This window comes from Athene cunicularia (assembly GCF_003259725.1).
Source record: "Athene cunicularia isolate RWA chromosome 22 unlocalized genomic scaffold, athCun1 chr22_part1, whole genome shotgun sequence".
NCBI lineage: Eukaryota > Metazoa > Chordata > Aves > Strigiformes > Strigidae > Athene > Athene cunicularia.
The window spans coordinates 4,180,399-4,193,869 of NW_020799128.1; the positions used below are offsets into that span (position 1 = coordinate 4,180,399).

At 47.4% G+C, this 13,471-nt stretch overlaps 1 protein-coding gene across 1 annotated transcript in view; it reads left to right on the forward strand.

The window, feature by feature from the left end:
• The window catches only part of ERLIN2 (ER lipid raft associated 2), a 13,843-nt gene extending 1,408 nt beyond the window's left edge, over positions 1-12,435 (forward strand). The window contains exons 2-10 of the mRNA XM_026863024.1: positions 306-357; positions 827-888; positions 1,766-1,891; positions 3,798-3,871; positions 4,275-4,333; positions 5,608-5,699; positions 6,041-6,130; positions 8,386-8,465; positions 9,553-12,435. Of these exons, the coding sequence (XP_026718825.1) occupies positions 306-357; positions 827-888; positions 1,766-1,891; positions 3,798-3,871; positions 4,275-4,333; positions 5,608-5,699; positions 6,041-6,130; positions 8,386-8,465; positions 9,553-9,762 (845 nt within the window). The 3' untranslated portion in view covers positions 9,763-12,435. The remainder of the gene's footprint in view (positions 1-305; positions 358-826; positions 889-1,765; positions 1,892-3,797; positions 3,872-4,274; positions 4,334-5,607; positions 5,700-6,040; positions 6,131-8,385; positions 8,466-9,552) is intronic.
• Positions 12,436-13,471: the final 1,036 nt, after the last annotated feature.

Genomic DNA, 13,471 nt, shown 5'->3' on the forward strand with positions numbered 1-13,471 from the left:
CGCGGGGTGGTGGCTCGGGAGCCGTTGTGGTGAACGCCGGGTCTGGGCTGGGTTGGGGGGGCGCGCGGTGGTGGCGGCGTGTGCTTGTGCCCGGTACCGGGGGAGAAGCGGCTCTCAGGACCGGCCCGCCGAGCTTTGCACGAGGGACCGAACGAGGCAGGTTCGGGTCTGGCTTTTAGTGGTTTCCCCGAGGGGTGCAAGGGGGGCATGTGGGAAGAAACCTCTGGCTGTTTCATACCCTTAGAAGCAAGTAGGGTTTGCGCAGGGAAAATCCTGACTCTTAAGCCGCTTTTCTTAAATCTCTCTTCAGACCACGTTGCAGACAGATGAGGTGAAGAACGTTCCTTGTGGTACCAGGTGAGATGTTCAGCTGATACCTCCTGCAGTCTGTCATTTTTGCTGGAAACCTTTGGATCCTTTCCCCTTTTTCCCCACTGATTGCTCCAGGATGCTTTAAAACATGTAGATTTGTTTCCCCGGGCTGCGCTTCCTGCCACCCCTCCAGATGAAATTGCTGAAAGTCTCAGTGATGCGTCACCCCCTGGCTGACGACCCCGCTGGGATGGTTTATGTGCCGCCATCCTCAGGGCCTGCACTGAGTTTTCTGAGCCTGGGCACACGTTTTCATGCTCCAGTTTCTGGAGATGTGTGTAATTGAAACCAGGAGCCTGGTGCGAGGCGAGGGGCGTTGGGGGTTTGCTGGCGAGTCGCAGCCTCAGCCCGCTAGAGGGGAGTGTCCCCTGCTCAGAGCTGCCCTGCTGCGCAGGCAGAGCGCTTGGCCTTTAGCACACTTCATTTTCTCTCTTCCTTTTTCTTCTTCTGGCAGTGGAGGAGTGATGATTTATTTCGACAGAATCGAGGTGGTGAATTTCCTCATCCAGAGTGCAGGTGAGCTCCTCCCCTGTGCCCCTGCAGCTCCAGCCCCGCGGAGCTGTTGGTGCTTCTGCTGGTGTGTGATGGGGTCAAGAGGTTGCCCGTGGCTGCGCTTTGGTTTGGAACTGGGCCTACCGCCTGTGTCCCCTGTGTACCTTGTAAAGCCCTGTACTTCCTGGGCATAAACTTTAAACCAGCTCTCCCAGACGTTTTGTGTGCTTATTAGTTCATGCACATACTTGTTCTGTGCTGCTAGCTGCTTCACTAATACCTGAACATCATCCATCACTTGTGTTATTTGTATTATTACGGCCCCACTGGGCTTTACACTTTGGTGAAGAACTGATTTGAATAATGATGTGTGCGAGAGGTGGGGGAGACACGTGTCTGGGCAGAAGGCCGCCTCTGGAGCCCAAGGAGAACAACCTGTGCAGCCTTTTTTTTCCAAACGTTGACTTTTAACGTCCTGTTGGTTACAAGTGTGGTGTAACTGCCTGGCTCGTCGCTGCCCGCTTGGAGACCTCTGGTTCCTGTCAGCCCCAGGACGCCCGTCCCTCGTGGTGGGTAGAGCACCGTTCTCTGTCCTGCAGCTCAGACACAGCCCACGTGCATCTGCAGATCCTGCAGAAAGGGCTGGCACTGGTCACTGTCCTTCTGTTCACAAAGCACGTGACAGAATATCGGGCAGGGTGTTATGAAATATTAGTGCTGAATAAAACTTCCCCGAACAAAGCAGTTGTGGTGCAGAATTCTCCTGGGGGTGGGTTCCTCATTTCAGAGTGTCACTGCGGCTCTGCCTGCTGGGGCTGGGCCACAAATTTTTGCTGCAAGTGCTCAGCCCAACCTGAGCCATCCCTCCATCCCAGCTGGTTTGGTTTTTTTTCTTTTGTAGTATACGACATAGTGAAGAACTACACCGCCGACTATGACAAAGCTCTCATCTTCAACAAGATTCACCATGAGCTGAACCAGTTCTGCAGCGTCCACACACTGCAGGAGGTCTACATCGAGCTGTTCGGTGAGCCCCCTTCTGCTGTTGGAGTGATGTTTCTGTTGATCATTTGCATGGTCTGTTAGTGCAGAACTTACTGCCCCAACTGATGGGCTTTTTACTTATTAATCCAGTGTCCGTTCTGCTTGGAATCGGGGTCCTTAGCCAGCTATAGTTACTTACTCCTTGTTATCTTTTGGTGCTGAGTGCTTCAGTATGTTGTAATAAAAAAAAAAACAAACAAACAAAAAAAAAAAAAACCACAAAAAACCTGCCAGCAGGAACAGGGTTTAGGGAGAGGAGCAGTAACTCTGCAGCATTATTTGTGTGTTTAGCAAATGTGACTTGTTGAATCAGTGGCAGCATTTGCTAGTCCAGATGGAAGAGGCAGTCTTCTGCTCTGCGCTGTTACAGAAAGTGCGAGCGAGCGCTCCCTGGCCTGTGGGTTTGATCAGCTGCCTCACGTGCCCTGGCACCGCGAGTGAGCGCTGGGAAACGAGGCTGCTTGGCAAGGGCCTGCTGACCCCCCCACCTCCGGCTGCTGGGAAATGGGGCAGCACGGGCACTGGAAGGACACGCTGCGAGAGACTCTAAAGAAAAGTTGTGGTTTCTTGGTAGAAATAGACCAATCGCTGCCAGTGCTGAGTGTCTTATTTATGGCTTTGCACTGACAAGAAATCCCTCGCAGCGTTTCAGCGCCACAGCAGCGCTGACTGGGGGGAAAGTGTTGCTGTGAGTGGTTTAGGACCCCAAATGGACAGAATTTGTGCCTGAAAGAACACGGGATGTTTGTGAACTCCTGTTCTCTGCTCAGCTGGGCTTTCCGCATCCTGCCGGGCCTCTGCACAAGCTGCAGAACTGGGGCCCAGTTCCCCCCCCAGTTCCTTTATGGGAGTGCTGGCGGGTGTACTGGTTCTTTGGCGATGGAGACTCCAGATGTTGGCAGCTGCTGACGACAACTGCTTGAAATGGGCTCAAAGCCGCTGATTTGCACAGAAGGAACTTGTATAAACTCCCGTGTAACTCTTTGTTTGAGCTGAATGTTTTCTGGCTCGGGGGTTCCGCGATGGGGCACAGCCCGTTTCGAGCAGCCTTAGGTCGTGTTCTGCCCCCACATCTGCGAGCAGGTGCAGGAAACTGATAACAGCTGTTTCCCGGACTCCTGGCTGAACTTCGTTAGGAGTGTGAGTTCCAGATCGCTAAATTGGGACCAAAGCAAGTGATCAAGGAGTGTGATGTGATCATTTTCAAAGCCGTTACATTTTTATTTTCCCTGTGCACTTCTCAGCCGGCCCCAACTGGAAACACTGCTGTCCTTAGAGCTTCTCACTGAACCAGGGCTTTGGTTTCTATTTCCTTTGGAAATTTCTTAGCTACGCTGGAGTTAACCGTTACCCATAGAGCCAAGCAGACATTACTGATGAGTTTTTTGCAGCCTATTAAAATAACTAATGCAGCCATTTCACGTTTCTGCCTTTCCATTTTCTTTGCTGCTGGCACAGATGCCGTTCCTAATCAGTCACAGTTTAGCTGGGCCATGTTACTTCAGGACCTAGTTGAGAGGATGTCAGTGGGGAAGTGGGTTAGAGCAGAGATTCTTTACTGTAAAGATGCTGCTTCTGGCTCGGAAGGATTCCAGACTGCAGGTTATGGGAAATGGGAAGGAGTTTGATTTTATGCTTGGCTTCTTCCTATAGTCTGTCCCAAGTGTTTGGTGCTGGTCAACGCTACTTGACGTGCTGAGAGAGATGGGAACCTGCCTTGGGGTCAGGGATGGTTCTTCTCAGCCCAGCACTTCTACATCAAACTTAGATTTGTAGTGATTTTCCAGGAATGAGAAATCTGAGTCATTCCAGCTAATTCTGTACATGTTGACAGCAAGCTGCCTTGTGGGGTTTTTTGTTACATTTTTTCTTTTTTTTCCCCCAATCAGATCAGATTGATGAAAACCTCAAACTGGCCTTACAGCAAGACCTAACTACAATGGCCCCTGGATTAATTATACAGGTAATCAGGATTCCACTTTGACATAATTAAGGTGCAGATCTTAAGGAGGGGTAAGGGCTAAAAGGAAATATGAAACTGTGAAACTTTTTTAGAAAACTGCTTTATAATACAGACTTTAACTTGAGGGATGAGATCAGTATCCTTTCCATCCTTTCATAGCTTTGATGTCTTGGGTTTCTTGGTGTTATTCTGGGTACTGGTTTACCCGGGTTCTAATCTCCTGTCACGTCAAGAGATCATTCAGTCCTGTGTTTGCTCTGGTCACGACTTCTGCAGCATGTGAAAGCTTTGTGTGGCAGAGCATGCCCTACGTGTTAGCTCCCCCTCCCTTTGCAGCCTCGGGGGCCATTTGGCTTTTGATTGTTGGCTGCTTGCCTATGTTTTCTTCGGTCTCTCTTTCCAGGCAGTTCGAGTTACAAAGCCAAACATCCCTGAAACAATCCGGAGGAATTATGAGCTCATGTAAGTGCCTGAGACTTGCACCTTTGTGTTACCAAAAGGAATCGGTCATCCAGATTAATGTGTTTTCAGAGCGTGCAGTGATCGGAGTGCCCTCTGCCAGGCCTGCTCGCGGCCCCGTGCTGCCGTGCAGAAAGGCTCTGGTGAGGCTGCACCAGATGAGCACGTGGCTGTCACTGGAAGTGCCTGCCAGGGCACAGCTGACTTGGAAGATACTTCTCCATTTTGAACACTTGAGCACAGAAATTACTCGCCCAGGGGCTCCTTCCTCTTGACACTGGCCCTCTTTCAAAGAGGCCTCCCAGGGCGTGTGAGTGAGTGGCAGGTGGACAGATTCCACCACTAATCCTGTTGTTTGACTGGGATGGAGAAACTGTTGATTCAACAGGCTGAAGACTTGCAAAGCTTTGAAATAACTTTCTTTAATAGCACTTGACATACTGATCCCTTTTCAATGCTCTGAGCCAGCTGCCTTCCCTTGCACTTGATCATTCAGAAGTGCTTATGTTCTCTGAGCACTCTGCCAACACTCTGTGTAGGCCAGAATAAGTTCCCTCTCATCCATTTTGCTTCCCCAGTGTCTCTGTGACCTCCTGGGATCATGGCGAGTCGTGTGTGGTGCGGTCATGATAGGCAGAATCCCAAGTCAGCCTGTCACCTGTTGCCGTAAATACAGCAGGATGTATGTTGAAAGAGACTTGATATGTGTTGAGAGAGGCTTCTTGTCTCTAATCTCTCTTCCTTGATTGGGAGCAGGAGCGTTTTATTTATATACACGCTTCTAAAACATGAACGTACCAAACGGTAAGATAGAAAAGGCTCTGGCATGTAAAATGCACAGGGCCATTTGATTGAGTGAAGGAAGATTTCAAAGCTGGATACTTCCAAATGAAGAATAACCATCTGTGAGGGCAAGGCTTTTAGAGGATTTTCATTTCTTTGTTTAAATAATTTCCTCATTAACAGTAGCCCTAAAAACTTAGACATGGTCTGTGACCTGCCTCTTGTAGGAGGTGTTGTGGTAGCCTGCAGAGAGTAGCAGGGAGTGTTTCACACTCTCTTGGTGGAAAATTCTTCCTGCTGTGGAGGGGAGAAAAAGATGCCTTGATGTAGGAAAAAAGCTCTGTGTGTGCAGGTACACGGAGTCGCTCCCGACTGCTGCCTCCCCTGACCCGGTGCTCGAGGGAGGACTGAGGCAGCAGCTCATCCTGGAGATGCAGTAGGCCACACACTGCAGGGAGCTCACACGTTGTAACTGGCTTCTTCTGGCTCCTTAGGGAGAGTGAGAAGACAAAGCTGCTGATTGCAGCCCAGAAGCAGAAGGTGGTGGAGAAGGAAGCGGAGACAGAAAGGAAGAAAGCTCTCATCGGTCTGTATCTCTGCTTGACTGCGGGGGGTGCGGTGGGGTGGGCACCAAAAGGAGCCCAGGCACCAGCGAGGGGTGAACCTGATTCACTTTTGGGGATCTCTCTGCTGCATCTGTTTGCTGCTGATCTGAAACTCTTGCAGAGAAACTCAAAATGTTTTTCAGGTGGGTTCCAGCTTTGCCCACAAACGTAGACTGATGCCTTCTGAGGACTGAAAATTCTTCCCCTTCCCACAATTTATTTCTGCCAGAAGCGGGTTGGGAGGACTTTCATGGGTGAAGCTGCTTCTGGTGTTAGGAAGACTGTGTGACAACAGCATGGCTGTGTTCTTTTTTCATTTCAGAGGCAGAAAAAATTGCACAAGTTGCTGAAATAACTTACGGACAGAAAGTGATGGAAAAGGAAACAGAGAAACGGATTTCCGAGATTGAAGGTGAGCGGTGAGCTTTCCAGTAAGTAAATGTTCTGGGGTGAATTTTATCTGAAGTGCCTGAAGCATTTTGCCATGGAGTTAAGTAGTTCTTGAAGGGTGTGTATTGACTCTGTTCTTCAATCCAGGCCGATGTTCGCAGGGGTGAAGTTACTGCTCTGAATCTTGCGTGTGAGCCCATGTATGTGGTACCTTTTGTAAGGCATTGCAGTTCTGAATAAATGTGTCTGAATACTCAGATTCTCCCGGCGTTTTCACAGCCTGTCTTTCAGTGGAGTTTTCAGTGGGGCAGATGGGTCAGGATAATAGAAGACGTGCAGGATATTTGGGCAGTGACAGAGTTAGTGAAGCTTGACTCCAGATTCGTGGGTGATTATTCATTTAAAGTAAGTGCAGGAAGTGTAGTTGTCACAGGTCCGGCAGAAGGGAATGGCAGGCTGGTGTCTTCCTAAAAGTCATGCCAGGTTTTGGATAATGGCTGCAAACTCGCAGAGAAGTGGAAGCATCCTAAAATATTAGTGTGCAGTGTTGTGGGGGCAGCCACATCTCTTGTGGCTGCAAGATAATCTCTTGATTATCTGCAGTAGGGCAGGGTTGTGGAAGCTTTCTATCCTTTTCTTGCTTAGGATTCTTCTAGCACCTGTCTCTGAAGAAGACATACACAGATTTAGCTTTAGTTTTTTGTGTAGCGTGAAATATTTAGAAAACAAAGTCTGGCTGTTACACACTCTGCAACAGCAGGGGTATGTTATGTAGCTTCCAACTGGTAAAGATTGAGAGAAGGGGAAGGAGAGTGTCATCTTTTGAAAATGTAGTATTTTGCTTTAACCAGTAACCCTGTAATATCTCTGTTTGTTTTACATTTTTGCTTTTTCATCCTCCTTTAGTTTTGCAGCTGACTACTTTTAGGATCTAGGGTTGACCAGAGTTAGGAGTAGGAATGTTTCTTTGCAGACTGTGCTTCTTGAAACCCTCTTTCTTGAGGTGATCTTTCTAGGGAGGTTGTACTGTTAAGATGTCCCCCCACCCATCTGATACAATCCTTTGCCAAGGAAGTTCCAGGGCCTGGAAAGGGCTCTCCATTTCCAGCCTAGAGTGGCAAGGCCTTATTTTCAGTTACGTTCATTCTAGGGCCTGTCAAGCTTTTGCAGAAGGCCGCTGAGGAACCAATTAAGAGTTTTACAGATCAGCAGCTTCTCATTAAGAAGCTCTTTGCAGAAATATGGTGGGTTTTATTTCTTACAAATGTGTGTCCCCGGGTGTCAGGCCTTCAGTGTGACTCTGTGCGGGTGGAGGGTTCCTGTCTCCCTTGTTCTCTCTGGTGTCTCTGAGCGGGACCACTCCCTGTAGCCAAAAAAAAGAAGTCATGGGCCAAGCCATGCAGTTGCTTACATGGTTTTGAAGCGTAGGAGCTCACAGGACCCCCTGGTAGTGCAGGTAAACAAATGGTTTATCCAGCTGTGCAACTCTCAGACCCAGCCTGGCAGGTACTACAGTCGGGTGGCTGCCTGTCACAGGAGAGTCTTGAGATCCCATCGAACCAGACAGATTACACTCACCTTACCTTAACGTGGGGACTGATACCCCACTGTTATCACTGCATAGATAACAAAAGGGGAAAAAAGCGCAATGCAGAAAGGAAGAGTGTTTCCTTGCAGTATCCTGCAGGATCAGACCCTTTACACAACTGTTGATGCTGCAGAGAAACAGGTCTCCAACATCTGGCCGAGGGGCAGAGCCTGGAGAGGTTAAAATTGCCTGCCTCTACGTGCCAGAACCTTAACCTCAGTATCCCAGACAAAATCCCATCTGGGGAACTGCGTTCACAGTTGCAGGCTTCATCTGCAGAGCAGCCTGCTGTGCTGTTCCTGGAGCCCTGTGCAAATGTTGTGGGTAAATACCACTTCTGCAGTGGAACAGTTGCTGCGTTTTCAGCACGAGAGTTAGTGGCTGGCTAGAGAAGAAAGAGTGTTCCCAGTCCGTGTGACAGGGGGAGTAATAAAACCCTTATGTTTATAAAATGCTTTGAGGTCTTCAGTTGCAGATGCAATTCACTTATTCAGTGCTGTCATCCTGCAGCGTTTTAGATGTAAGTTGAGATCCCGTTTCTGGGTTTCCCGTTTTGTTCCCTTTTCCCCTTGTTGTGTCCAGTGCAGTTCAGATGTGGTACTGGCCACTTTAAAAAGTTTCCAGCTGCAAATGGTGCTAACGTGGCTGGAAATAAAAAAGTGAATATGAGAGCATGTATCTTCTTCCAGATGCTGCATTTCTTGCGAGAGAAAAGGCAAGAGCCGACGCTGAATGCTACACTGCTATGAAAGTAGCCGAGGCTAACAAGGTATGGTCATTCCCTTGGGCTCCTCACGTTAGACTGGATAGAAATACTCAGCAAAAAAAACCAGTCTGTGTTTATTGTTTCCTTGTTGTGTCTTATTGGGTAAGTCAAAAAGCAAAACAAAGCCGCCATCTCAGAAAAATTTTCCTCGAGGCTGTAACAATTAGATCCTTATTTACAAATTCATTTTCTTCTCTGGATGGATGGATGAATTTAGGTCAAGATACATAAAATATCTGGTCATCTCTGGAGACAGCTCTGCTATTGGTTAATGGGGCCGTGGCTCCCTCTGTAGATAAAATACCAGTTTCAGCGTTGCCCTTTCACACTGTTGTAACCAGAAATGTCGGTTCATTCTGGCCTGCGAGCTGGCGAGCCATCAGAGCAGGGACGTCTCTAGAGTGACAGGCAGCCTTCGAGTAAATGGGTGTTCAGGTGAAGAACAAATGGAGCTGATCTTATACACCAAGCTAAGTAGCCTGGCAAAGCCTTGGTACTGCAAAAGCAAAAACCCCTCAAAACCCCCTGGAGACAGAGATTGAACTGCCAGGTTGTTGCTGCCTACAGCAAGTTCCCAGGACATCCCAGCAGGGAGACTTTCAGTTTTTGTAAGGGTCAGTGAGAATGGGCAGAGGTCTGGGATGTTTGTGCACAGGTTTTGTCCCAGTTATTCTATCCTCTCTGTTATAATGTCATTATCCTGAACGAATGAGCTCTGCTCTCTGAAACAGCCTCGTCAATCTACTCTCTGGAAAAAAGCCAGTTGTATTTTTCTCTCCAGTAGCTTGCATTGCAAGGGCTCTCAGTGAGTTATGTGCTTTCGAGCATCTCCATCTCCGGTACATTTGGATTGAACGTTTCCCCAGCTGCCTCCATCACTTTCTCATTTTGCCATTTAGTCACTGGGATTTAGAGCTTCACTTAGACATACTGAAAGAGAGCCTTCATCTGGGCACTCCGTCTTTTCAGCGGAAGAGAGGATGAGCATGCCTGCTAGTGGTGTGGAAAAGGAGATGCCTCGCATGCTCATGACAGAAATTTGCTTTTGACTGAATCAGAGCTGTTGGTGATCCGTTTTCTTTTTGTGCAGCTGAAGTTAACTCCTGAGTACTTGCAGCTGATGAAATACAAGGCTATCGCAGCAAACAGCAAGATATATTTCGGCAAAGATATTCCCAACATGTTCATGGACTATGCGGGGAGCCAGACCAAATTTGCAGAGGGGCTGGCAGAAGGGATCCAAGAAGAGGACGGGGCAGGAACCAGCGAGGACACAAAACTACTTCATAATGTCAACTGAAAAGAAAGATTTCTATTCGTTTTATATCAAAAAAACATGAACTGGGAAGTACCTTTTTCTTTTCCCCCTTTCCTGTACTGAAAAAGATGAATCAGACTTAATCCTTTCAAACTTTTGTATGACAATTAGACACAAAGACTTTGGTATTCATGGGGTGTTTTTTCTGGTAACTTCTAAGCAGCCATCTCCAGGTGTGTCCTCTAGACACACCTCTCCCTGCTCTTGGACACACAGACCAAGTGACTCTGGAGAGGCTGGGCAGGCTGCTGTCCTGCAGCCAGCTTAGGTGGGCGCTTCCCTTTGGATTGAGGTGGCTCGTAGCAGTTGGCAGTAAAGAAACTTTGAGGTTTTGGAGGAAGGGGAATTGCTGCTACAACTTGTTGTTTTGTTTTTCTTGTTGGAAATTTTGCATACTTTATTTCAATCCCCTTTTAAAAAACAAAAGGTGCTAGGCTTTTGTACACTACGTGTGTCTGCTCGAAGGCCCAGACCTTGCCCAGATGGCAGGTTAGTGCCTGTTGTGTGGGGCACTGGGACCACCGAACAGCCTCTGTCTGTGCCCCAGGTCCGTCCTGAGTGCAGGGTGTAGCAAATGCACAAAACCACCTTTTACCGAGGTCTGAGCCGATGTGTTTTTGCCTTGGTAGGGCAGCTGAGACCACGTGCGCAGCGAATTAGAAGTTCAGCTGAAATCCTGCGGGTCACCTACTTACCATGGGGGGATCTAAGCCTTAGACCATCTGTCGCGCAGGTAGTGGCCCAAACTCTTCATTTTCTGCATCTTAACACTGGTTTGTTTTCCATTTGTCATATTTGAGGAGGGCAAAGTAGTCTGTGCTTTGAGGCTTTTCCCAATGGTTTAGCTGCTAGTTGAGGGGTGTAGGTATGCTGATGGAGGCAGCGTCCTGCCAGTGGATAATTGGACTTGATCTTCAGTGAAATCAGGCTGCAAGCATGGTACTTGTCATGGCTGTCATAGTTAGAAAAACTAGGGAGAAAAGAATTTTTGTCTCAGGGACCCTGACTTTGCTTTTTGCAAACTCCTTGCTGGCAAGTAACTGCTGGAATGACTCATCCCGCGGTCATTACAGTACGTTATCTGCCTCTGCAAGACTGACTGTATTTTAGTGTTTACAGTGTCTTATTAGAAATAGGACATTCAGGTAAACTGAAATGAATGGAACCAAGTTACTGTTGGTTTGGGTTGTTTTTTTCTGAACAGACCTCGTGAAAGGCAGATTTACCAGTAGCAAAGGACACAAAACATTGTACTGAAAAGTCCCAGGGCAAAGAAAAGAACCTCTTGTGTCTGAACTGTCCAAAGAGAAATTTTCCTTTTTCGCTCAGAACAATGCTGTATAATGTACCTTTCACTTCAGAAAACTGATGAATGCATCTGGTACGTGAAGAAAAGAGGTAATAGGGTTTTATTTTACACACGTGCAAAACTTGAGGGGGTGTTAAAGACAAAAGTTCAGGCCTAGAGAGAACATTTTTTTTTCTCTCTCCCTAATCCATCTGCCACTTGGCAGGAAAGCCTGTTTATTAATTGCTGTTATAATTTGCAGCCAACATACTAATAGAGATGATGCAAGTTTAAGTGCTAACTTAGTTGTCAGAGACCAGCCTATTGCATTTACAATCTTGTGCCCCAAACACTTGCTACCTACTACACTTGGTTTTGTTCTTCAGTGTTTTAAATATGCATTAGCTTTTTTAATAAGGCGATCACACTAAGAGAGAAATCTGATTAATTTCAGCTGCTGGTTCCAGTATTTTTACTTCAGTTTTCCCTGTTAGGAAAGTGACTATTGATATTTGAAAACACAAAATAAGAGATAAGCATCAGTTTCTGCTGGAGAAAAGTCCCGTCTCCTGTGTGTCATCTTTGTATTTGTTGGAAAAGATGAGCGAAGGGAAGTTCCATCTCTAGAGGGATGTGCTCCGGTAGACAACATAGCCCTTTATAAATCGCTCCCTGCAGGGAGGTGATGGACAGGGAGTACAGAAAGCAGTGGGGTAATGGTACCTAAACCTTGGAGGGTGATCTTATTTGGGATTGTTCCACACTCATGTTAGAGATTTCCATTGGTAACTAAACCCAACTTTTTACATGAGTATTCTTCACTAATGAAAAGACCCAAATAAGCCAAAGTGGTATTATAAAATATGTTTTTGTATGACTCCACAGTAAGACAATAGTTTGGAATAAATAGGTCTTAATGATTTTTTTTAATTGAAAACATTACTGCTAAGGTATTCTTGTAATTTAGTTAAACTGTAATAAGAGCAGAAAAAGCAAAAACAAAGTTAATTCATATAGTTTTCACAAGCCAAAATCCATTGTTGTGTTTTCATTCAGGTTTCTTCATCATTTGTATAATTTCCTTAATTTTCCAGAGTAGATATGTCACTACATATAAATCTTTATTGCATTTATCGGACATTTTGTCCTCATTTCAAGATTTCGGGTTATGGAAATGAAGATCTGAGTTTTCAAAGCGTTCTGTATAACAAAATTAAACACAGGTTTGTGGCACTGCTGATACCTGGGAGTTGCTGGCGGGAGCATGGCGATGCATTACCAGTACAGTCGTTGATCTTACTACGTATTGAATTAAAAGCCTTTTTATTTTGGTATTTGCTATGACAATAAAATGGCCTTCAATTTTAGTATCACCTGGGTCTCTTATGGATAACCTTTAACACAAAGCGCAGATGTATCTGCAGGGGAAGGTTTGCCAGGGGCAGCCCCAAGGTGCCGTGGCTCCCGTGCCGCTGCGTGGGGCTGCTGCTCCCTTTCCGGTGAGTCGAGGAAGGCCGCGAGTGTCTTCCAGCCTTGTTTTGCTAATTGGATTGGTGAAAAATACAGTAACAAGACTTCAGTGGCAAGTATCTAGGATTTGGTAAAGTTTGCAGAAAATCATTGTCATGTTTTACCAGACAAATGGCAGGACCCTCCTGGGTATTTTTAAACAGCTGTGTAAATACTGTCACTGCTCAGAATACGGGGAGGGAGAGCAAGTTCTGCCCATTAAGACAAATATTTTAGCTAATGGGTTCCAGCTGGCAGTTTCCCATTCTTTCCGGCTGACTCGCCGCGATAAAGGCTGGCATTGTCTGCGGGCCGGGGCCGCCCGTGCCCTCTCCGCCTGCGTGGCTGCGCTCCAGGCGCTCCCCAGCGCCAAATGGTGTCACCTGCCCCGCTTTTATTAAGTTTCTTTCCTGAAATAATTCAAATTTGCACCCCGGGGAAGACTGTTCTTCATGCAGGTGGGAAGAATGTAGTTTTTTGGGGGTGCGTTGTGTGGACTTTTTTGGTTTGGGGTTGTTTTTTTCTTGGAGCACACGAGGTACGTGGGTCAAAATCAGTTCTGTGGTGTTGTGACAGGCAGCACTTGCCCACGGACCAAACAAGGCTCTTGGCTGCCGGATTTTCTTCCCGATCACGAGGGCCAAGGGTTTCTGCAGACGCCTTCCCCCTAGCGGAAAGATGCCTCTTGCCCAGATCTCCCAAAAGCTGCAGCTGGTAGAACCTTCCCCTCTCCCGCAGAAGGGAGGTTGGGGCAGTGACACTGAGGCCGCTCGCAGCTGCTGTAGCCGGGACCCCGGATTTGCCACTAATTTTGGCCAAAACCCAGGACGGGTGCGCGGGGGGGAAGGGGAGCCCCCGCCAGGCCCTGCGGCCCAGGCTTCCCCTCAGGAGCCC